At 40.9% G+C, this 26,675-nt stretch overlaps 1 protein-coding gene across 1 annotated transcript in view; it reads left to right on the forward strand.

Annotated features, from left to right (window-relative positions):
• NECAB1 (N-terminal EF-hand calcium binding protein 1) overlaps positions 1-26,675 on the forward strand; it is a 316,109-nt gene that overhangs the window by 23,155 nt on the left and 266,279 nt on the right. Inside the window, exon 3 of the mRNA XM_073631932.1 lies at positions 2,920-3,028. Within this exon, the coding sequence (XP_073488033.1) occupies positions 2,920-3,028 (109 nt within the window). The remainder of the gene's footprint in view (positions 1-2,919; positions 3,029-26,675) is intronic.

Here is a 26,675-nt window from a genome sequence, read left to right on the forward strand (position 1 = left end):
GGGATCCGCTTTACAGGTAAGTCTGTCATACTGTGCTGGTATGCGGTACATACTAGTACATTATGCAGGGGGCCCACTTCATTTTTATTTCAGTGGCACTCTGCTACCGCTTTAAGGAAGCTTATTTTGTGTTAATGCAATGCATTAAAACAGACTATTTTGTATAGACTGGCTAACGCAAGAAATATTGGGCATGAACCTTTTTTAATGTAGACACCATGTACATTTTGGTACTCTGTACTACTTTTGCATTGGCCACTAATGTACAGTGCATTGGGGCACTTTCACAATAAATGGGACTATAATGTCCTACATTAATTTCCTCGAAGTGTAAATCGGAGTGGGCCATCAATTGAAACCTTGACTTTTGCTAATTATTTACATAACATATATAAATGTTACAGAAGTCATTTTGTAAGTGAGTCCTATTTAAACATTTTCATTTCAATCAACATTCATTGCTGTTTTTTACAATTGAAAAAATGTGTTGCAACACAGCAGACTTGGGGCTTCACTGCTTTTATCAGAAGTCTGCACATGACTGAAAGTCAAGTTAAAGGCATTCCCTGCAATAGGCCTTTTTATTTTTACTTCAATACTTTCTACTGCTAAAGGCATGCAGTTGATGTTCCTTTCTAGACATGTGCACTGCTGAAAAATTAGTTTGTTTTCGTTTTTCCGGGTCATTCGTTACGATCGCAATTCGTAAATTCGAAAATTCGAAAATATGAAAATACGAAAATTCTAAATAATGACTAACTAATTAATATTAACTAACTAAGAAATTATAGGTATTGTAATTTCCTTTCAAATTTGGCTTTTGGTGAACGTAACGAATACAAATTTATCGGAAGTTACGAATTATCCGAAATAACGAATGCTGAATCTAAACAAATGGAACGGATCGAATTAATAATAAATAATAATAAAACATTTTTATTATTATTGGTATTTATTATTATTAACTCGTTATGTTCCATTCGTTTTGATATGGCATTCATTATTTCGGATAATTCGTAAGGAAAATCCAATATCTATAATTTAATAGTTAGTTATTATTTCAGATCTTCGAATTTTTAGGTTTTTGGATTTTCGAATGTCTGAATGTCCTAATGTCCGAATTTCTGAATTTTAGAACTTTGGAATTTTTAGAATTTACGAATTTTCAAATATTTGAATTTAAGAATATTTGGAAAATTCGTTAAACGGCTTTTCGTTAATTCGGATGTTTCCGAATTAGCGAATTTGTCGAAGTTCATTAAAAAACTAATTCAGGACGAAACAAATTGCACATGTCTATTTCTTTCCTAAAACACTGAGATTCTCAGGTAATGATGGGGAAGACAGTCCCTCCTACTCCCCCAGTCAATCAGAGAAAGGACAGGGTGCGACAATTTCTTCAAATCTGCAACAAATGTTTTTAGAAATCCAGTATATAGTAGTTCACCTGATTTCACTCTACTGTTTATATAAGGCTAATAATTGCTTCTGTTACCTTTTTTTATTAGCTGTTTATACTTTCTATAATTAATGTGCACATAACTGAAAGGACGACATGTGCTCCTAGAGAAGCACATCTGCTGAATGACTCAGTGATCTACGATATTATTTTGATATGCAATTCATGCAATTAGCTTGTTTTTATTATCCAGAAAGATTTTCATGTTCTCCTCTTGTGAACTCTGATGGATCTTGGTGTCCATTGTACATTAACACAGAACATTGTAACTAAGAGACTTTAGGTGCACTTACAGCACACAAGAAATTAAAGTACACAAATGTCTTTAATTATACAAAATTATTTATTCATACAAAATAAGTAATTACACACAAGAAATAAGACCGCCAGGTGCCTCATAGGTGTAGATAACATTTGTTTGACCACTTGATCTTGGTTAGTATATAAAAATTATAACCACGTTTCATAGAATAATTCTAATTCCTCGGGAACTAATGAAATGAAAGGATGATATAATATTTCAAATAACCTTCACCACAGGTAATTCATTGGTCCTTTCTTTAAAGCGGAGCTATACTGAGGTATCTGAGCACCAAAAACAGAAATGCTAATTACCGTATCTATCAGCGTATAACTCGTACAGGCGTATAACACACACATTCATTTTAAGAGGGAGTTTAAGGAAAAAAACCTAAATTTTAAATAAGGAACTTTAAAGCAAAATAAGGGTCAGTGCCCGTCTGCAGCCTCACCATTGCCATCAATGCAGCCTGACGCATTAGAGTCTCCTTTAGAACTTCCCCCGGTGGTGGGTGGTCAACAGCGATGGAGAGAGTGGTGCTGCTATGATGTCAGCAATGCTTTCTGCATCATTACATTGAGTGCAGGACCCCATGGTGACACCCCTCGGGAATGGGGGGGCATCATTCAATCTAGAAGACTGAGGACATCTTGTGACGAAGAAGAGGTACTGTGGGGGACAGCGCTGAAGAGGGGGTAATCATTGCTTCCAGAAGTGATTTTTTTGTTTTAAACAATGGTTGGGGCTCCATAAAAAATACCCAAAGGTGGGCTTTAAGAAAAAACATTACAGTATAAACTAAAAATATGTGCTCACAAAAAATACATTAAGTATCTCCAGCATGTTTATTGTGACATTTACTGGAAGTGACCCCCAATTTTACTATTGGGAAAAGCAATTTACATGCCTACTTAAAATATATCACATGCTATAGATAAATCTACCTTAAACTGGCATTTTAACATCTGGTGAAGGTTGATATTTAAACAATCACTTTCTGTTTGATAAGTATTATTAAAGAAATGAATTATCTGGGAATGAGGACCAGTAACAAGCATCAATTACAAACCTTACAAGTCAAATTCAAAAACCTTTTAGCTACAGTTTTGGATAATGCTTTATCATCTTCCAGTAATGCAGCTTCCTCTTGTGATTGCAGATGATGGAAAACTGTCCTTTGAAGAATTCAAGGCTTACTTTGCTGATGGAATCCTAAGTGCAGAGGAGCTGAGCGAGCTTTTCCACACCATCGACACCCACAAAACTGAGTAAGAGACGTACTCACTATCTTTTATAATGAACCCAAGAAAGAGTAGCTCAATTACTGCACATTTTAGGAAACTCAGGATTGATTGTAGGTCAGATATAACTAAATAGCAATTTTAGATGGCTGCATATTGATTTTATTGGTTACGAGTTTAAACAATTTCTCCTAAAACTTACTTTATTATATATACAACAACATATAAATTGTACATGTGTTATTTTATTTTGACCTTCGTTACACAGTGAGCATACGGTATATGGCCAAAAAAATACATGGACACTCCTGCATGGATTAGTTCTTCTGCAAACAGTGAAGAATACTGTTAATGATGCAGAATACAATGCTTTTTTTAGACAACTGTGTGCTTTCAAACTTGTGATAGCAGTTTGCAGCACAAAAGTTGTATTTCTGTACAGCATAAATGTACCTACCAGCTACACAAAGACATGGTTTTACATGTTGGGTGTGGACTCTCAGGTCTTTTTGAAACATTTATTGGTTAAGAGCATCAAATACAGCCAATGTGTTTTGGGTATAAGACCCCTCCCCCTTTTTCAGGGCTTAAGCAGTGAATGATATTAGAATCACATTGAAATTCAATGGGAGACCCACAGTCTTTCACAAAAGTGAGTACACCCCTCACATTTTTGTAAATATTTTATTATATCTTTTCATGTGACAACACTGAAGAAATGACACTTTGCTTCAATGTAAAGTAGTGAGTGTACAGCTTGTATAACAATGTAAATTTGCTGTCCCCTCAAAATAACTCAACACGCAGCCATTAATGTCTTCACCGCTGGCAACAAAAGTGAGTACACCCCTAAATAAAAATGTCCAAATTTTCAAATGTTCAAATATTCTTCCGTGAAAAAGCAGTCCACCACCAAGAATGGAGGGGGTCACTCCTTACCGGAAAGCCACGATCCCCCACTACAGAGGATCACAGCTCGCAAACACAGCTGAAACTGGCAACTGGAACTCGCATCGGTATCCACTACAGGGTCATCACAACATCAGCGGTTACGGACCAACTCGTGGGAGAGGCGTACCATAAAGCAAAGATGGAACTTGCATAGTGTAAAACCATAAATGACTTTATTCAAAACTCATAAAATACACACTTACAGTGTCATCCAGAAAAAAGAACCTTAAGTCCGGTCCGTTGGCCGCGTGGACTCGGACAAAACTGTCCTACTGGAGATGGAGCACAGATTGGAGGTGACATCAGCGCGTCGTCCAGCTCCGCCCTACGCATTTCATGACAACATCACGTCTTGATGTGATGTTTTCACGAAGTGCGCAGGGCATAGGGCAGAGCTGGATGGCGTCCAGCACTGACGTCACCTCCAATCTGTGCTCCATCTCCAGTGCCCCTGGAAGACGTGATGTCGTCACGAAACGCGTAGGGTGGAGCTGGTCGACGCGCTGACATCACCTCCAATCTGTGCTCCATCTCCAGTAGGACGGGTTTGTCCGAGTCCATGCGGCCAACGGACCGGACTTAAGGCTCTTTTTTCTGGATGACACTGTAAGTGTGTATTTTATGAGTTTTGAATAAAGTCGTTTATGGTTTTACACTATGCAAGTTCCATCTTTGTTTTATGGTACGCCTCTCCCACGAGTTGGTCCGTAACCGCTGATGTTGTGATGACCCTGTAGTGGATACCGATGCGAGTTCCAGTTGCCAGTTTCAGCTGTGTTTGCGAGCTGTGATCCTCTGTAGTGGGGGATTGTGGCTTTCCGGTAAGGAGTGACCCCTTCCATTCTTGGTGGTGGACTGCTTTTTCACGGAAGAATATTTGATATTCACTTGGATTTTTATTTAGATAGGTGGTTCAGTTGCCACCTTTTAGACTGTTATTTTAGTTCACTCTTTGGACTTTTCAAGATCACATGAGTGATCAATTTTTGACACCACTGTTTTCCTGTGTTTATTTATAATTTTGCTCATTTAGAAGTTGCCACTGGTTTCATATTTTCTATGCACTTTTTTTCACTTACTAGGGCGATTCTTTTTGTTTTCTAATTTTTCTATGCTGGAAACAAACCTAACAATTGTAGCTGCAACTCAAAGTGAAATACACACAAAACAACAATGGATAGAAAGTAAGCTGCACTCTTAAAGTGACATATTAACCAAATCAGTGAACACAAAACAAAAAAAATTAAAAATAAAAAGTGATTGAAAATGTTAATAAAGTCCCAAACAGTGAAACATGTGACTTATGTAGAGTCCTCCAATATCTATTGAAGATTCTGATGGTTGCTTCAATGAAGGACGAACCAGCAACCACAGGTTCAGTGAAAATCTTGTGACTTTATAATGTGAATACAGTGAATCCACCACCACGCAAAGTGCACACTTACCAGCTGCACAAGTTTAAGCACTTGTGGCTAATACCCAGCCAGGGCCTTTTCTTCCAAAGACTATAGATGTTTGGTCTGGTTAGATGACATAGTAAGGCGTTTTGGTCAGGAACGTAATTGGTGGTATAATAAAGATATAATAAGATATTTACAAAAATGTGAGGGGTGTACTCACTTTTGTGGGATAATGTATACTAGGGCTTGATAAAGACTGTCAAAACCTAATGTCACTAAGAACTGCTGGCTGGGTGGGCAAGACAATGTGAGTGGCCTGCACAGCATCCTGACCTCAGTCCTATTTTAGACCTTTCCAAAACAGTGGAACCTGTTATAGGCACAAAAGTTGGGGGAGGTGGGGGACTGTATAATGCACAATTAAATGGAATGGGATGACAAGCTCATATAGATGATTGTCAGGTGTTCGCAAACGTATGCTCATATAGTGTATATATCATTATTAAAGTAAAAGTAAAAAGTTGTTTTGTTTTTTATAGCATTGAATAGAGTGGGTGTGGGTTGGTACCTTATTAAGGTTTTTTAATGATGTCTGTGGCCTTGATGGGCAGACTGATGCCACCAAGCCAAAGTAAGGGAAAACCTGTTCAGCAGGAACATAGTCATAAAAACACTTTTTTTAGTAGGATGGTGAAAGTGTTGGAAACTTTGTTTTTACTTTATGTCCCTTTTGGGGCAATTGCTCTTTTCATATCATCTTGGCCATTGGTACAACAAGGGCACAAATTAAAGTGGACCTAAACTCTTTCAAGTATAACTTTGATCAACACAGCATTTATGAAGCGTGTGTTCTCTGTGTAGAACACTCCATGAAGAACAGTAAAAAGACAAAACAGGACTCGTTCCTCCATCTACTAACTACACCATAATATGTAAAGCTGTCCATACACCAGTAGATTTTGAAATAAATGTATGTGCAGACATTTGTATGGAAATTTGAACAAAAAATCATAGTACATTCGATGACTTGACAAATGTCCTTCGAAAGTGCTTTAAAATTTCATCTGCTTTCATCAATTTTGGAGCAAATGGACTTTCACAAAAGAAAATCATATACAGTCCTGTACAACCCCATGAGGGAATTTCACGCTCAGCTGCAGAACTTATCTCCTTAATTTTTGCAGCTTCAAAGCAAACTATAGCTAACTCTTGAAGATTCCCAGTAATAAATGTCTCTGAAGTTCAAACGCAAATGAACAGGACCATATTTAATGAGATATTAACTGCTATTTCTTTGGATAATTACGAGAAAACATGAACACCCTGGATTCTCCATACCCAACCAAACCCAGCCACCTTAAACTCATTTGTCATCCCCCAGAGACCCATTGGGGAGGGTATCCCCTTTTCTAGATCTCCACTGCCCCATCCTCCTTCCTTCCATCCCCCTTCTTGTCCCCCTTATCTCTCATTCTTCTTTTGAGCCCTTTTCCTTTCTTTTCTTATCTTTAATTTAATAGCTTCATAAAATGGCTTCTCCAGTTGAACTGTCCTTCTTATAAAGGCCCCACTACCCTCTCTATTGCCAACGGCAGTACCATCTTGTGCAGTACAAGAGAACGAAGCCTTACTTTGAATCCAATAGTGCCATTATGCTGTTAGTCACATGAGGGAGCTGCAAGCACCTATTGAGGAGCCAATTCCTCTACGGATCTCAGCTTGGCCAGGATGGCAAGAATACACCTTCAACTGCACATACACTAGTGATATAAGAACTAATTAGAGTAATATCTCAGAAAGAGGAAGTTTCTGCTTGTCTACATCAAGTATGTACTGAGCTTGCTGATGGGGGCAAGTTATAAAGTTGAAATTATTTCCACTTAAAAGGCTCATTTACACTGGTGGTTAAAGGAGCAGTAAACACATGAGTAATACATAGGGGGCTTGTGCAATGACTTTATAGGGACAGTCCTTTACTGTATTTCTCTGCCGGCTATAAATGGGACCCATAATCAGTGTTGCTGCACTTAACAGCCTTGGTGAACCAGCATGCAGTGCAGGTGCTATGCACCAAGTATCCTGCTTCCTGCAACTGTAGACTCCACTTTAGGAAGGGGTCCCTTTGCCTCTGCACAGATGGCTCCTGTGATTGGTAGTGAAGGAAGGGAGAGTGAGAGAACACTGCAGCAAGGGCGAGTTTTATTGGATCATTGCAGTCCTTGCAGAGCTGAGTCGCCGCTCTCAGGCCTCAAGCGCTGGCTCCCAACAGTCTGGTCGGTGTTCTATGGTTCATGTCTCGGACATCAATTCTCATGATCCTCAGCGTTCTGCATAGAAATCCATAGGCTTTCCATGTGTGTTCCTCTCCCCCTGCTGGCTAGAGGGAATAGTGCAACATAAAATCTGGCATAGCAAACTGACTATAAAGAGGAGAATATCTCTTTCTCAATGTTTCTGTAGTAACATGCTATGATTGATTGTTACTTCCATTCTGGTGGTGGCAGCCATGTTAGTAGTATAGCAAGTTTATTTTATTTTAATTTTTTTAACTATTTATACGTAAAAAACATTCTGTTATCTATTGTAGTATTGTTTTAATTTCTTGGATATGTTTCCATGGCTACTTGAGCTGTATAGGGAGTAGAAGTATAGATCCTGTGTTTACTTCATGATCCATCTTTCTACTGTTATACTTGAGTGGCAAATCTAAAGAAATGGAAAAATAAGTAAATAAATAAATAAATGTTCTTATTTTAATTTTTTTTTATGGCAAGCATTGTGTTCTATCAGGTTCACTTGATAAATATACCAATAAGGATATATTTTATAAAAACAGCTACCAATGTGTATATATATATATATATATATATATATATATATATATATATATATATATATATATATATATACAGTTTTATCATCTATACATATTCTACATAATACATATACATCTGTATATACATTTTGAAATTGGAAGCCAGATTATCACTGAAATGTGCAAGTCAGAGTAAAATGTTGGATCGGGGGGACGAACACCTCCAGCAGGCAGGGGTGAATTGGAGCCCTTCTCCCAGCGATCGCCCCGGGGAAGAGAGAGGAGAGCAGGCGGGCAGATCATAAGAGCGCCGAGGAACATCGCTGTAACAGCTTTCATTAGAATTGCCGAGTGTCAGTGTTCTCCACACTCTCTGTCACACACAGCCCCGCCTCCTGGCCCAGGTACTTTGATAGACAAATCACCTGTCCAATGTTGGGATGTGTGATGTATATCAAAGTACCCGGGCTAGGAGGCGGGACTGTGTGTGATGGTGAGAGGTGGGAACACACAGCAATTCAAATGAAAGCTGTTATGCCCCGTACACACGGTCGGACTTTGTTCGGACATTCCGACAACAAAATCCTAGGATTTTTTCCGACGGATGTTGGCTCAAACTTGTCTTGCATACACACAGTCACATAAAGTTGTCGGAAAATCAGATCGTTCTAAACGCGGTGACGTAAAACACGTACGTCGGGACTATAAACTGGGCAGTGGCCAATAGCTTTCATCTCTTTATTTATTCTGAGCATGCGTGGCACTTTGTCCGTCGGATTTGTGTACACACGATCGGAATTTCCGACAACGGGTTTTGTTGTCGGAAAATTTTATCTCCTGCTCTCCAACTTTGTGTGTCGGAAAATCCGATGGAAAATGTCCGATGGAGCCCACACATGGTTGGAATTTCCGACAACACGCTCCGATCGGACATTTTCCATCGGAAAATCCGACCGTGTGTACGGGGCATTACAGTGATGTTCCTCTGTGCTTTGATGATCCTGCCGGCAATCCTCCTCTCCTCTCTTACCCTACGCAGGTAGGCTGCATTGATGGACACAGGTAGGTTGCATTGTTGGGCACAGGTGAAGCGGCATTGTTGGGCACAGGTGAAGCAGCACTGATGGACACAGGTAGGCTGCATTGTTGGGCACAGATGAGGCTGCATTGATGAGCACAGGTGAGGCTGCACTGATGGGCACTGATAAAGTTGTTGTTAATATTTATTTTTGTAACTTCTTTCTGCATTAAACATTTAAGTGTAATTTCTTGAGATAATTTTGTGGGGGCGTGTTTAGGGGCAGAATTACGGGCGGGGCAGTGTAGGAGTTGGGTGGGGCAACTGGTGGCGAGTAATCCTTAAGGCCTGGCTAGTAGCTTAGGACTTGAAATTTTGAGCCCTGATATAGCGTATACAACTGCGACACAAGTCATATTGTATATGAATGTTGTTAAAAATGACCTTTCCTTTTCAATCTGCAGTCGCTGTAATTTTCTGAAAATGCAATGCAATGCAATATGGCTACCTGAAGTTGTTCTGTACACAGAATGTGTACAGAACGCCCTCCAAAAACATAATTTCCTGCTTGTGTGATTGGCTCACTGATTTTCCCAGAAGTCTGCACTAACATACAAGTCAGATTTCTGGCATCCCCTGCAGCAAAAATTTCATTTTTGGTGAGATACTTTCAATAGGAAATCACATCTAAAGGGATAGAGGCCCAGCAGCTTTCCTCATTAGAGACCTGCAGGTGCACAGCTGATTGATAATTATGAAACCACTCCCATTAGACTTACACTGTACAGAGGGGCAGAGGAACAAATAGGGATTTCTTCAGAATAACAAAAGGTAGGAATCTGCAACAAAGTTTGTTAAAATCCTTGCAATGTACATAGATCACCCAGGGGGGATGTTTTTTTTTTCTCAACGAAAGTGGAGTTACACTTTAAACATCCAAATCATGCTAAACTTAATTCTATTCAGAGTGTATGTAAATCCCAGCAAATTGTTTCTCATTGTTCCCATTTAGTCTGTTAAATATCCTAGGTGTCTCCAAACTTTTCAGTATGTGAGCCACATCCTATATTTAAAACATATTAATGGGCTGAAAAAAAAATCAGTTTTAAAACTGTATCAATAAAGTTTATATGAATGAATATGTTTTATGCGGAGCATTTTTGTAATCAGCATAATTCCGAACAACTGAGAAAGAACTTCAGTAAAACAAAGCAAAGAAATTCCAAATAAACTTGAGCCATTAATAAAGGTCAAACAAAAATAAATTCAGTGTGCACCATTCTTATCAGAGTCCCCTTTACACAAGAGTCCCCATCAGAACCTCGCCTCCCACATCAGGGTCCCTATCAGAGCCCCCCCTTACACTAGAGTCCCATTAAGAGCCCCAGTTACATCAAAGTCCCCATTATATCAGGGAAAGTTCTGTCCTACTGTGAATGCTGGGGCAAGCACGTGATTTGTTGTTAGGACACTGGTCAAAGTGGTCCTTGCAAACAATGGCAGGGTCAATAACAGCATACCTGTGATGGACATGAGGTGACCTGGGATAGAGTGAAGCCTGTCAACCCCATTAAGGATACACCACTGACCCTAGCTGTGAGTTGCATATGATCTTGCAGCAGACCATAGTTTGGAGACCCCTAAAATATATAATTGAAAGTGTTCTCCTGATCTGATTATTAAGCGAAAACAATTTCTTTGATCCTTCCTGAAATCTTGTGAGCTGTTGTTAGTTAGGCCACTTTCACAGGGACGCCTCCGCCTGATGGAATTCGCTTGCTCAGCAGTGGATTGCTCCGGTCTGCACGGTGAGCGGAGACGGACACAGTCCCGCTCTCCTCTATGGGGAAATCGGGTGAAAATGGACCGCCTGTCTGTTTTCATCCAATCCGCCAGACAGATGGAAAATAGGACAAGGACAGGATCAGATTGGATAGCGGCTGGTGGCAGTGGACAAGTGTCCGCTGACATCCGCCCCTCCATAGAGGAGACTACAGGGTCTGATCAGGTCCGCGTGAAAAACTGACAGGCGGACCTGATCCGACAACCCGTGTGAAAGGGCCCTTAGCATTGTTCTCAGTTCTATCTTAGAAATATGGAACACCACTTCCAATGCTATAAAATAAGGAGGGGGATCGGGGTTTTTTTTCCTTGTCAAAAGAAGTTTATTGAGTATACAATGTTATAAAGATACATAAAGTAAGTTTACAAGGATCTATAAAGTAAGCTCATTGTTTTACAGTAGGGTTTATATAGGTAAATATCATGAAATTTCAAATATTAAACATTGGGTTCACGTAAACCTAGATTAAAGATATATATCATTTCCTTAGTTACTTTTGTAGGTATTTAAATGATTTATACCTACTATACATATTGTTTACAAGTAGAGTGTATATAGGTCAAATAAATTCTGATAATGAGCTTTAATCGTAAGGTGGAGAAAAGGAAAGAGAAAGAAGAAAAAGGGTTGAAAGGTAGAGGTATGGTCCACAAGGTTGTCCCGCTCGTCAGTTTATTATTCTTTTTAGTTCTCTTTGAAGCCTTAGAATGGGTGTCTCTGTAAGTCATTTAATCTGTTACCATGGCAACAGGACAGAGTCATTGAAGTTTGACAGGAACTGTTGTTTTATCCAAGGATGCCAAAGTTTTTCAAATTTTGGAATTCGATTTTGATCGATGGCTACCATCTTAGCATGGGACATTGTATTATTCATTCTGTGAATTGTTTCTGTTAGTACCAATGTAGGAGATTTCCATGCCTTGGCCACTGTTTGTTTTGCAGCCGTTATTAGTTGGATCATAAGTTTGAATTGAGAGAGTGTTAACCATTCCGGTTTTAGATTAAGTAAAGTTAAATATGGATCTGGTTGTATTATTTTTTTAAATATTTTAGATGCAATCACGAAGACTTCCTTCCAGAAGGTTTGGATTACTGGGCACGTCCACCATATGTGTAAATATGTGCCTATTTCTGGGCATCCTCGAAAACAAAGAGCTGAGGTATTAGGTGAATATTTTGCCACTTTAGCGGGTACAAGGTACCAGCGAGTTAGGACTTTATAATTTGTCTCCAGTGCTAAGATGTTGGGTGAAGATGACTTAGATGTGAGCCATATGTTAGACCAGTCCGTGTCTTCTAAAGTTCGTCCCAGGTCCTCCTCCCACCTCTGAACGTAAGAGGGTCTATTAAGATTTGCTACTCCATATAATTGATTATAAAGTGATGAAATTGTACCTTTAGCAAATGGATCTTTTGTACAGATTGATTCAAAAATGGATAATTGGGATAATGGTGTATCCCCCTTTAGGAATGGTGTATAGAAATTTTTGATTTGGAGATATCTAAATATCTCAGAGTTTGGTAGATCATATTTTTCTCTAAGCGATGGGAATGAAAGGAATGATTTAGATGCTATGAAGTCATTTAGTGTCTGAATGCCTGATGTTGTCCAAGCTTTAAAAGAATTTGGGTAGATCCATGCCGGATAAAAGGCCGGATTTCTGATAAAAGAAAGGAGAGGATTGTGTGGAGATTGTAACTGATATTTGGTTTTTAGTTTATCCCAGAGAGATAAGAAGTGTTTAGTTATGGGATTATGAATTTTAAAGCGGTCTTTAGGATCAAGCCATAATAAATTTGATATTAATATAGGGTCATTTTCTGAAGCTTCTATAAATACCCATAATGGGATTTCCTGTTTTGCATGGTATTTGGACAGACTGGCCAAATGTGCTGCTCTGTAGTAGTTAGTAAAATTAGGGTATCCCAGGCCTCCTTTATTTTTGGGAAGCTGTAGTGTGTGTATAGGTATACGTGGTTTAGAAGAGCCCCATATAAACGAAGTTGCTCTTTTTTGTACTATTCTCAAAAAATAGGAAGGAATTGGAATAGGGAGGACTCTGAATAGATAAAGCAATTTGGGTAGAATAGTCATTTTGATTGCATTAATCTTCCCTATCCAGGATAAAGGAAGTTGCGACCATTGTTTTATTAGATTTGTGATCTGTCTTAATACAGGAGGATAATTGGTTGAGAATAAGTCAGAATGAGATGCTGTTAAATGAATTCCAAGATATGGGATTGATTTTTCTGCCCATGTGAATGGGAGTGCAGCCCTAGCCGGGATCAATTCCATGTTTGTGAGTGAAATATTAAGCACTAGGCATTTCTTAGGATTAATCATAAGGCCGGATAGGGCTGCAAATCCATCAAGAGCTGGTATTAAGTTAGGACCAGAGACCTGTGGTGATGATAGAAAAAGTAATATATCGTCTGCAAATATACATAATTTGTGTGTAATACCTCCTACTTCAATGCCAGTTATAGTTTGGTTTGTTCTGATGTATTGGGCCATGGGTTCGAGTATAAGGGCAAATAATAAGGGAGATAATGGGCAACCCTGTCGGGTACCTCTTTCGATATTAAAGGCTTCAGATTTGTATCCAGCATATTTTATATAGGCTTTGGGTTTATTATATAATGCTTTGATCCATGTTAAAAAGTGGGGTCCAAAACCCCATTTTTGTAATGAATATTGCATATATTGCCAGGATACTGTGTCAAATGCCCTCTTAATATCGAGAGATAGAAAACATAAAGGGATTTTCCGTTTTTTAGCAATATGTGCCAATAACACTGCCCTGCGTATATTATCGCCTGCCTGTCTATTTGGCATGAAGCCTACTTGATCTCTATGTATTTATTTTCCTATAATGCTATTGAGGCGTTTTGCTATTATTTTTGCTAATAATTTAATATCGAGGTTTAACAGAGAGATAGGCCGATAATTCACACAGGAAGTATCATCAGAAAGGGGTTTTGGGATCATACAAACAATTGCCATTAGTGTTTCTTGCCGAAAAGAATGTCCATCTAGAAGTTTGTTAAAAGTTTCAGTGAGAATGGGAGAGAGTATTTCTGAGAATGTTTTATAGTATAAAGCCGAGTAGCCGTCTGGGCCTGGTCTTTTGTTAAGTTTTAGGTCTTTTATGGCGTTAGCAACTTCATCTATAGTTATAGGCTCATCCAAACTGCTTTTTTGATTCTGAGATAACTCAGGTAAGGTTATTTTTGAGAAGAAGGATTCAGCCTCTGTAGGATTAAATTCATTGTTTGTCTTGTATAAAGTTGCGAGATGTGAGTGAAATTTATGGACTATTTTAACTGGATTACAAGTGTAAACATTTTTTGATAATTTCAAACGTATTGGTTTGAAAGATTTGTTAGTTGAATTTAATGCCCGAGCCAAATATGTACCTGGTTTGTTTGTATTCATGTAGAAATTGTGTTTGGAGCGTTTGAGGGATTTATCAACTGACTCAGTGAGAAATAGATCGTATTCCAATCTGGATTTTTCCAGATGAGATTTTGTACTCTGAGATGGATTATCTTGAAATGATATGTAGGCTGCATTAAAATTGAGTTCTAGTTTTTTTGCTAGATTTTTGCGTTCCCGTTTAAATAGTGCCATTTGTCTTTGCATTGTACCACGCAAGACAGGCTTATTAGCTTCCCACAGTGTTATTGGGGAGATGTCTGTTGTATTATTAATTGATATGTATTCCTTTAAAGCTTGTTCAATGGCCATCTGATGTAGTGGGTGTTTGAGCATTATGTCCGGTAAGTACCACGTTGGGTCATGCGCTTTTGGTATGGCTGAGGGTATAGTAGTGTATACTGCATTATGGTCAGACCACGGAATCAGAATTATATCTGATGCAATAATTTCTGGTATCATTCCTATTGTTAGAAAAATATGATCTATTCTGGTGAAGGTTTGATGAGGGTGCGAGAAATAAGTGAATTTCTTTTTCATTGGGTTACTTTCTCTCCATGAATCTACCAAATTGTATTTGGAAAGAAGTTGAGAAAAAGGTAATCTAGAGGTTATTTTGGATGGTGTAAAAGGTGATTTATCTAGAAATGGGAGGAGGACCTGGTTCGAATCCCCACACATTATCACTGTTCCTATTTTGTGTGTATTAATCACTTGTAATATATGTGAGAGGAATGGTGTAGGTTGTTTGTTAGGAGCGTAGTAGGAAATCACCGTGATTGCTGTATCCATTATATAACCCATGAGTATCAGGTATTTACCTTCTGGGTCTTTAATTTCTGATGATAAGGTGAATGGTGTGGATCGGTGAAATGCAATTAGAGTTCCCCTTTGCTTGGTACAGGCAGAAGCCGTGTAAATTTGTTGATAAAAAGGAGAAATATATTTTGGAGTAGAATCTTTGGTGAAGTGTGTTTCTTGGAGGCATACTATGTGAGCCTTCTTGTTATGGAAAGTACGGAAGGCTTTGGTCCTTTTTTGAGGGACATTTATTCCCTGAACATTCAGGGAAAGTATATTCAGTGGTGCCATGGCAATAGATCAAATAGTTTTGACTTACTTTTTGTTATGCAGAGCTGACTGCGCAGATCAACCTGTGTGGACTGAAGAGATGAATAGATAGAAAAGAAACCAGTGAATTCTGGAGTAAAGAGTAAACAAAAAACATATGAGATTAGATGATACATTGTATAAATTATTTTTTGCAAGTAATCACAATTTACCCGTGAAAGAGAATAAATATCTCTCTCAGGGGAATAAGTGCCTTCGTCACACTCCCACATAATATGGTTGGGAGAATGAGGAGGGCTAATGGGGGTACACGGATCTTCCACTTACAGGAGAGAAGTGCTATGTCAAAAGACATCAAAATGATGTTTCATTAATTGGAGTGCAGAATATAGTTTTTGTTGAAATTATTTATTCCAGGGTGGTTGTATATGGTTAGTCTTGCCCTAGGCTAAATAATTCAGTTAGAAAGGTACTGTTAATAACTTTGGTATTGATGAAGATAGTTTGAATTATTTTGGGATTTTAACCCTTTTAGAGTAAACAATTACATATTTTATTCATATGTAACTGTTTAGATATGTTAACTCATAAAATTGAGGTTGTATTGCTTCAGATTAGAATAAACAAAAACATAACTCTAGGAACTAGTTAGGTAATAATATATTTGTTTTAAGAAAAGAAAGAAAAAGCTTCCATTACTTCTGGATTATTGAACATATTTGTCCTAAAAAGTAATAAATCTATTGTTATTACCTGATAATATATAACTGAACAAGAATTTCCTTATTTCACTTGTATATTCTAAGGCTATATGAATCAGAAGTAATAAGAAATATAACTGGAATGTAACATGATCCCACACAGTGTGTGACTATCAGAATGCAGTTACATTCAGTTATAAATACAGGTTTTTTTTTTTTATAGGGAACCATCTCTTAGTATAATAAATGAAGAGATATCAGGAATTAGGATGTCAGTCCATTGAATCTTCTTGGTCCATGGATGATGTGGCATAACGGCCTCTTTTGTGAGAATGATGATTCCCATTTTGTTCTGAAATTTTCTGGGTGCTGCCTGAAGGTGAAGATGATGCCATTCTTCTGCGTGTGGGAGTGTTGCTGCTTGTGGGTTCTGTCAGATTTAATTTTAAAAGGGTTTGTTGTAGTTCATCTGCTGATCTGCTTCTGTAAATTGTACCTTGGTAGTTAAATCTGACTGAAAAGGGGAAGCCCCATTGATACATAATGTTGTGGCGTTGCAGTTCCATTAGTTGGGGTTTCATGGATCGTCTTTTAGTAATAGTAAGTTGGGATAGGTCAGCAAAAATTTGATAATTGTGTCCTTGAAAATTAAGTTCCTTTTTTTCTCTTGCAGCAATTAGTATTTGTTCTTTCGTTCTGTAATAATGAAATTTTGTGATTATATCACGTGGGGGTCCATCTTTCTTTTTGGCTGTGAGGGCTCTGTGTACTCTGTCCAGTTCTAAACGTTCAATAGGGATATCTGGCTTTAGTTCTTGTAATAGAGCAGTAATAGTAGATTTCAGGTCTGTCACAGTTTCAGGTATTCCCCTTATGCGCAAGTTTGAACGTCTGGCTCTATTTTCGTAATCTTCTAGCTTAGTTTGAAGTATTAAATTCTCTTTTTTTAATTGTTCCAATTCTGTTATATTTTCTTGGGTTGTAATTTCAATTTCATCCATTTTTATTTCTAAGGCTGCGGTGCGGTTTCCCAGCTCTCTTATTTCTTTGGTTAGGCTTTTTGTTATTTGGTCTGAGGTTTGTTTTAAAGCCTTATGAAGCATCTTTTCAAATTGTAATAATATTACTGGGGATTCTGAGGAGGCTTGTGGAGAAGTTTGTGAGAGGATTTGTTCTGTATCTGACTCAAATGGAGAGTCTTGCTGTGACATTTTCTGTCTGTGAGAGCGCCCTGATACTGTATCTTGTGAGGTGACTGGAGCTGCTTCAGCTGCAGTGAGTGCCTGTGAGCTCTTTGTGAGGTGATTTTTATTTCTGCCACGGTTTCCTCCCAGTACCATAATTCCTGCCCAAACTTTCACAGTTTGTTCCCTGGGGCAAAAAGGTTCAAATGGATACCTTTTGAGCCTGCAGGCTCCGCTTTGTCCTTCTCTTCTCTCCTCAGCGGTGTGGAGCTCTAACAATGCATGTCTGCTCCGCTAGGCTCCGCCTCCTGCCCCTCGGGATCAGGGTTTTTTAATACTAAAACACTACCTGTCCTAGGGTGACAATACTGCCCCATAAAATATATAATATAGTGAGATTGTGTTGTCACCCTCAGACAGCAATCATGTTTCTGGCAGGATCCCCAGGTGAAAATAATGAAAACCAATTGAGCCACCATATCCAAGAACGGGTAACCTGGATTATATTGCATTTTTTGTTTTTAGGTTTGTATGCGCTTTATTCTTGCTTCTTCCATACCTGTTCTGTTCATTGCTTCTTACCTCCTTAAAGTGGTAGTGAACTTTCATTTTAAAATTGTACTTAGAGGTAAGCTTATAATAAGTCTAATGCCCCGTACACACGGTCTGATTTTTCGACGGAAAATGTGTGATAGGACCTTGTTGTCGGAAATTCCGAGCGTGTGTAGGCTCCTATGTGTGATAGGACCTTGTTGTCGGAAATTCCGAGCGTGTGTAGGCTCCATCACACATTTTCCATCGGATTTTGAGAGCAGGCTATAAAAAAGCCTGCAAAAAAAGAGCAGGCTATAAAATTTTCCGACCGTGTGTACACAAATCCGACGCACAAAGTGCCACGCATGCTCAGAATTAGGGATGAGCTTCGAGTTCGAGTCAAACTCATGTTCGACTCGAACATTGGCTGTTCGCAAGTTCACCGAACAGCGAACAATTTGGGGTGTTTGCGGCAAATTCGAATGCCGCGGAACACCCTTTAAAAGTCTATGGGAGAAATCAAAAGTGCTAATTTTAAAGGCTAATATGCAAGTTATTGTCATAAAAAGTGTTTGGGGACCTGGGTCCTGCCCCAGGGGACATGGATCAATGCAAAAAAAAGTTTTAAAAACGGCCGTTTTTTCAGGAGCAGTGATTTTAATAATGCTTAAAGTCAATCAATAAAAGTGTAATATCCCTTTAAATTTCGTACCTGGGGGGTGTCTATAGTGTGCCTGTAAAGGGGCGCATGTTTCCTGTGTTTAGAACAGTCTGACAGCAAAATGACATTTTGAAGGAAAAAACTCATTTAAAACTACTCGCGGCTATTGCATTGCCGACAATACACATAGAAGTTCATTGATAAAAACGGCATGGGAATTCCCCAAAGGGGAACCCCGAACCAAAATTAAAAAAAAAAATGACGTGGGAGTCCCCCTAAATTCCATACCAGGCCCTTCAGGTCTGGTATGGATATTAAGGGGAACCCCGGCCAAAATGTAAAAAAAAAAATGACGTGGGGTTCCCCCTAAATTCCATACCAGACCCTTCAGGTCTGGTATGGATTTTAAGGGGAACCCCGCGCCAAAAAAAAAAAAAAAAAACGGCGTGGGGTCCCCCCAAAAATCCATACCAGACCCTTATCCGAGCACGCAACCTGGCAGGCCGCAGGAAAAGAGGGGGGGACGAGAGTGCGGCCCCCCCTCCCTCCTGAACCGTACCAGGCCACATGCCCTCAACATTGGGAGGGTGCTTTGGGGTAGCCCCCCAAAACACCTTGTCCCCATGTTGATGAGGACAAGGGCCTCATCCCCACAACCCTGGCCGGTGGTTGTGGGGGTCTGCGGGCGGAGGGCTTATCGGAATCTGGAAGCCCCCTTTAACAAGGTGACCCCCAGATCCCGGCCCCCCCCCTGTGTGAAATGGTAAGGGGGTACATAAGTACCCCTACCATTTCACGAAAAAAGTGTCAAAAATGTTAAAAATGACAAGAGACAGTTTTTGACAATTCCTTTATTTAAATGCTTCTTCTTTCTTCTATCTTCCTTCATCTTCTGGTTCTTCTGGTTCTTCTGGCTCTTCTGGTTCTTCCTCCGGCGTTCTCGTCCAGCATCTCCTCCGCGGCGTCTTCTATCTTCTTCTCCTCGGGCCGCTCCGCACCCATGGCATGGGGGGGAGGCTCCCGCTCTTCTCTTCTTCTTTTCTTCTTTTCTTCTTTTCTTCTCTTCTTCTCTTCTTCTTTTCTTCTTTTCTTCTCCGGGCCGCTCCGCAATCCATGCTGGCATGGAGGGAGGCTCCCGCTGTGTGACGGCGCTCCTCGTCTGACAGTTCTTAAATAACGGGGGTAGGCGGGGCCACCCGGTGACCCCGCCCCCCTCTGACGCACGGTGACTTGACGGGACTTCCCTGTGACGTCACGGGGAATGCCACAGGGAAGTCCCGTCAAGTCACCGTGCGTCAGAGGGGGGCGGGGTCACCGGGTGGCCCCGCCCCCCCCGTTATTTAAGAACTGTCAGACGAGGAGCGCCGTCACACAGCGGGAGCCTCCCTCCATGCCAGCATGGATTGCGGAGCGGCCCGGAGAAGAAAAGAAGAAAAGAAGAAGAGAAGAAGAGAAGAAAAGAAGAAGAGAAGAGCGGGAGCCTCCCCCCCATGCCATGGGTGCGGAGCGGCCCGAGGAGAAGAAGACAGAAGACGCCGCGGAGGAGATGCTGGACGAGAACGCCGGAGGAAGAACCAGAAGAGCCAGAAGAACCAGAAGAACCAGAAGATGAAGGAAGATAGAAGAAAGAAGAAGCATTTAAATAAAGGAATTGTCAAAAACTGTCTCTTGTCATTTTTAACATTTTTGACACTTTCTTCGTGAAATGGTAGGGGTAATTATGTACCCCCTTACCATTTCACACAGGGGGGGCCGGGATCTGGGGGTCACCTTGTTAAAGGGGGCTTCCAGATTCCGATAAGCCCCCCGCCCGCAGACCCCCACAACCACCGGCCAGGGTTGTGGGGATGAGGCCCTTGTCCTCATCAACATGGGGACAAGGTGTTTTGGGGGGCTACCCCAAAGCACCCTCCCAGTGTTGAGGGCATGTGGCCTGGTACGGTTCAGGAGGGAGGGGGGGCCGCACTCTCGTCCCCCCCTCTTTTCCTGCGGCCTGCCAGGTTGCGTGCTCGGATAAGGGTCTGGTATGGATTTTTGGGGGGACCCCACGCCGTTTTTTTTTTTTTTTTTTGGCGCAGGGTTCCCCTTAAAATCCATACCAGACCTGAAGGGTCTGGTATGGAATTTAGGGGGAACCCCACGTCATTTTTTTTTTTTAATTTTGGCCGGGGTTCCCCTTAATATCCATACCAGACCTGAAGGGCCTGGTATGGAATTTAGGAGGACTCCCACGTCATTTTTTTTTTAAATTTTGGTTCGGGGTTCCCCTTTGGGGAATTCCCATGCCGTTTTTATCAATGAACTTCTATGTGTATTGTCGGCAATGCAATAGCCGCGAGTAGTTTTAAATGAGTTTTTTCCTTCAAAATGTCATTTTGCTGTCAGACTGTTCTAAACACAGGAAACATGCGCCCCTTTACAGGCATACTATAGACACCCCCCAGCTACGAAATTTAAAGGGATATTACACTTTTATTGTTTGACTTTAAGCATTATTAAAATCACTGCTCCTGAAAAAACGGCCGTTTTTAAAACTTTTTTTTGCATTGATCCATGTCCCCTGGGGCAGGACCCAGGTCCCCAAACACTTTTTATGACAATAACTTTCATATAAGCCTTTAAAATTAGCACTTTTGATTATTCATGTTCGTGTCCCATAGACTTTAACGGTGTTCGCATGTTCGAACGAACTTTTTTCCTGTTCGCATGTTCTGGTGCGAACCGAACAGGGGGGTGTTCGGCTCATCCCTACTCAGAATAAATAAAGAGATGAAAGCTATTGGCTACTGCCCCGTTTAGAGTCCCGACATACGTGTTTTACATCACCGCGTTCAGAACGATCGGATTTTCCGACAACTTTGTGTGACCGTCTGTATGCAAGACAAGTTTGAGCCAACATCCGTCGGAAAAAATCCTAGGATTTTGTTGTCGGAATGTCCGATCAATGTCCGAGCGTGTGTACGGGGCATTACCTGTAGGTACAGAGAATATCTCCTAAATGTGTGCCTTTTAGGAGATATTCATATTGTTCCAGCCAATTACATCACTGCACAGGCGTAACGCATGTTGCATTCAGGGCACACTGAGTGTGTGCTGAATGTGGAGAGTGCTGTGCTGCGATCGTGGCTTCCATGCGCACGCGTAGGAGTGACGTCATCTTGGCCTGGCCATTCAAACAGCAGAGCTTGAACCTAGAACGAAGACTTGGTAAAGATGGAGCGCAGGGAATGGTGACAGCTAAGCACTGGAGGGCTTTGTTTCAAAGGTAAGTCAGTTATAATGTGCTAGTATGTGGTGCATACTAGCACATTATGGCGTAAACATGAATGAGCCCATTAAAAAAAAGAAAATTTTGACTTTTACTACAGCTTTAAAACACCCAGAAGTACGTCTCCTGATTATAGCTTAGTGGCAGTACTTGGCCTGTATTGTGTTTTCCTTGGTGATGGTTTGTAGACAGATGTATTTGTAGGAAGAATTCCAGAAGCTCACTGGCGTACGGTAGCAGATATAATCTGTCTATACTAAAAAAGATTTCTTCGACGTACTGCCCGCTGTGTAAGGAGTGTATTTGGCATAATGATAGAAAAATGTAGCAGTAAGGTACATTGTAGGTGAGTGCTAGAATCATGCTGAGTATTGTCAGAAAAGGCAAAATATTTTAACTGCTGCAATGGTTATCTCTTCAGGTAGCTTTTCTTTCATTTCCTTTTAGATATAATCAGATATTTTTTAGGTTCTTACTTGAAATAGATTTAGAAAGTCTTTAAAGTATAACTAAAGGCAAAACTTTTTTAGATTTGGATAGAGGAGGGCTAGGTTAGAACCACTGTCAGGTTTTTATTGCTTAGAAACAAAGATGGCCAGCATACAGAGAGGTAATAACCTCACATTTTTACTAAGGTTTTAATTGCAATAGCGGCATAGTTAGCACACAGAAGACATAAAAGAGATTGTAAACCTCCAAAAACAAAAAAAAAAAGGCATAAAGAGCTAGTATGCTTCAACCCCCTCTTAGACTGAGATATTCACAGCAGAAGATTATAATCAGTTCAGACAACCTGATGCTGGTGTCTCCTACTGCTTTGTGTAAATCTGTTTATTAAGGTGTCTTTCTCTCATTGTATAATTCCCCCATTGTGTTGCCTCCTAGGTGTGAATTACCATTGGTAATTGAATCACCTCTGGTTTCTTTCTGTCTGCGAATCCTCTTGGAGAAGTGATTAGTATTGTGTCACTTTACCTTGTTCCCGAACCATTGTGGGATGTGTATGTGTTTATATTTATGTTAGCTGTTCCTTAGATGTACTGATAATATTACTCTTTAAAGTTTTTGCATTGTTTAGGATAATGTGATCAAGCTCTTATCTGATTTTGTGTGGTATAAATTCTGTGTGAGTTTTCAATTAAGGGTTCCAATTTTCATCTACAATAAGCTAGTGTCGGGTAGCTCTTGGGTGCAATTTACAGTTATAAGGCTACATTCGTACTTCAGCGTTTTGAATGAAGGGCAGATTTGCCACGATTCTGCCCTCGATTTTAAAGCGCCGAATGACAAATCGCGGGATTTACATTTTCTACTGAGGATGGACAACCCAGTGAGCCTCCAGCAGAAGAGCTGGCATCAAAGCAGAGAGCTGCTGACCTCTGTCTACAACAATCAGTGGCCCTGGAGGATTTGTGCGAGGCCACTGAATGTTATTTTGCTTCCCAGCAGAAGAGCTAGCATCAGGGCAGAGCACCACTAACTTCTGCCCAGCACCCACAGCACTTTTGGAGCTCCAAGGAGCCAGGGCGGGCAGCCCTTCTCCCCAGCAACAGGCCAATGCAGAGAAGCTCAACTCCCAGCTGAGGTGCTGGCAACAGGACAGAGGGTCCAAGACCTCTGCTCCAGTTCCCGGGCCCAGGGAGAAAAGGTAGTGGTTCTTTTTCCCCAGCGGCAGTCTGAGGAAGGCAAAGGACCAGGGAAAGGAGGTGGTTGTTTTCACTCCCCAGTGGCAGTTCCCCAGTCTCGGAGAGGAGGTGATCATCCTTCCTCCCCAGCGGCAGATCTACAAGCCAGACAGGAGGTGGTTGTTCTCCCTCCCCAACAGCAATGTAGGGACTCTGGACTTATCTTCGTTCAAGGACTTGGGAGAGGAGATAGTCATCCTCCCTCCCCAGTCCATGCCAAGGACCAGGGAAAGGAGGTAGTTGTTCTCCCTCTTCAACAGCAGTTAAGAGAGAGGAGGAAGTCGTCCTCCCACCCCAACAGCCATAAGGAGTGGATGATGTGGGGTCCCCAGCAGAAGCACTGGCATCAGGGCAGAGTGCCACCAACCTCTGCCCAGCACAAGCAACAACTCTGGAGCTCCAGAAAGCCGGGGCAGGTGGCCCTTCTCCACAGCACTACTGTAGTGAAGCCCCTTGTCAGGACCTGGAATTGGGACCTCAGCTGTGTCTGGAAATTACTCTTCTCACTGAGCTATTTGAGATGGTGGGCAGCACCCTGTCTGATCCCTTGGACAACCCTGCCTTGTTTCTTGTGCCTTGACTTCTGCTGAAATTTGAACTCTTAGCTCCTCCCATGAACTTCCTGATATAAGCCATGTCTCTACACTTCCTCTTAGCCAGATTACTGTGCTTCTCAGCCAGTATCTCGCTCTTGTCCTCCCTGCTGCCATCCATAATTTGCTACCACTCATTGTCGACCCTTGGCTTGTTCCTCGACCTGCTTATCCATTACTGGACCCGGCTTGCTCAGCTCCTGGTGAGGTGATCCTGAGGACTAGCCTGGACCTGGTACTAGCATGCAGCTTAACCCATCTCCACCATCAGGAGCTCTGGTGAACACCGCTTAGTACTTAGACTCTGCATCTCAGCATCTGCCAGGATGACTGCCTGTGTACCTATCCTGCTGGTCGGTGGTAGTTCCGTAACTGCTATAGCAACTGGTCTTCAAGCCTGATGCCTGATCGTGACAGAATAATCTGACCTAAAACATGGAGACCTCTATAGCAAATGCCGTGGCTCCTTTTAGGCAGCTGCAAAAGTTCAATGTCACCTACCAAGAAAAATTTGCTGGACTGGAGAGTGTGGTGTTAGGGCAACATGAAGAGATCTGTGCTCTGCAAAAGCAATTGCTGGATCTACATTCCCCAGGTAATGCTAATGCACATATGCCTCGCCCACCCAAGTTTAATGGAGTGCACCGCCACTACAGAGGGTTTCTTAAACCACCCTGTATGGGGGCTTGGGGGGGGGGGGGGAGCTGGATACAGAAGTTTTTTTACCTTCATGCATAGATTGCATGAAGGTAAATAAACTTCAGCCTTTAGGACAATTTTAATTTGGGAAGGAGGATGTGTGTTGTTATATTTTCTTAGTTTGTAGCAGGCTTCAATTATAGGGTAGGGGTGGAAGTTACTAGTCATGCTGGTGTCTCTATATGATAAATTTCCCCTTGCTTCCTTTGAACATGTAGCCCTTTTTTTTTTGGGGGGGGGGGGGGGGTATGCGAGATGACTTTCCCCAAACAGGAAGTTGTGCTAAACCTGTAGGTAAATAAGAGAACTAGAATCTTTGTGAAGTGTAAGAATGGGATTGATAATGAAGTTGGCAGTGCCTCCCCCCCAGGGCAGGGCTTCTGTGAGCAGAGGAGATCCCTATCCTGGAAAATTAATCAGTAATCAAATCAAAGTATTTGTAAGTAGAAAAATTACTGTAATATTAACCATAAACATATGGATGCACACCAGTATAAAAAAATCAACTTTTTGTAAGAAGAGATTAATAATAGTAAATGCATTTATTGTACAAACGTGGCCTGATAAAAGTCCTGGTGGAGTTTTGCACATATACACAAGTCTATATATTTATTATTCAGAGATTTTAGTCGAGATGATTATTGCAGCAAAGTCCTGTTGCAGGGGCCCCTGAGGGTGATGCAGCATGCATGTCAGAGACCTGAAGAAAAGCTCAGTGATCACAGGGAGATCCTCCAACTCTTGTCCAACCAGCCTGGAATGAAACTTCTCATTGGCACAAACTGTTGTGTGGTACTGGAATTCCAAGTCAGCCTATCTACCCTGTGTTTTAGCCTCTCCCTAGTAGTGTATAATAGTCTCTTCTGGCCCAGGATTCACCACATCCTCCTTTCAGGGTATCAACGCCAACAACCCAGTGGCAAACTGGTCCAAATTAACTATTTTTTTTTCCCCAAAAACATTTTTATTGAGATGAAAAAGAGCAAACAAACAAACAATACAGGTTCCAGATAAAACATTGTTATATACATGCAATCAAGTTCTCACCACCCATCATTAAGAATTTACAATATCCCCCCAAATAGGAGCAGCATAGCAACACTACATCAAACAGTTATACATCTTGAACCACACCAACAATTGTGTTAAAAAAGCAAACAATCCAAAATCAAATCTACTGGGGATAGGCCAGGGGTATCTAACCAAGGGGACCACAATGTGCTGAACTTACCAGGGCGACCCCAGTGTTGGGAAATTTACTTTTTCCAACTGTTTGGTAGCTCCTGTCTGGGCAATCCATTCTTTCAAGGTAGGGGGCTCAGTCGTCTTCCAATGTCTGAGAATGAGCTTATAGGCTTGAAAAAGGACCCTGGCGATAGCCTGTATAGGGTTGTCCTCAATTGGAATGTCATCTAGGATTCCCAGTATACATGGTTTGGGGTCCGCCTGGATGTTGACCTGGAATACCTCATTATTGGTAGCAAGGATGCCTGACTAATCCAAACTATTTACTTCACTAAGACATGCATCTGCTCTTAGTGCTGTATGAACTTTATGTAGCCTCAGCTACATACAGTACATGTAGTTACATAGTAGGTGAGGTTGAAAAAAGACCATCAATTCCAACTATGTGTGTGATTATATGTCTGTATTACATTGTATATTCCTGTATGTTGCGGTCGTTCAGGTGCTTATCTAATAGTTTTTTGAAACTTTCGATGCCCCCCGCTGAAACTACCGCTTGTCGAAGGGAATTCCACATCCTTTCGGCTCTTACAGTAAAGAACCCTCTACGCAGTTTAAGGTTAAACCTCT

Source organism: Aquarana catesbeiana, linkage group LG05 (genome assembly GCF_042186555.1).
Source record: "Aquarana catesbeiana isolate 2022-GZ linkage group LG05, ASM4218655v1, whole genome shotgun sequence".
In the NCBI taxonomy this organism is placed as follows: Eukaryota; Metazoa; Chordata; class Amphibia; order Anura; family Ranidae; genus Aquarana; species Aquarana catesbeiana.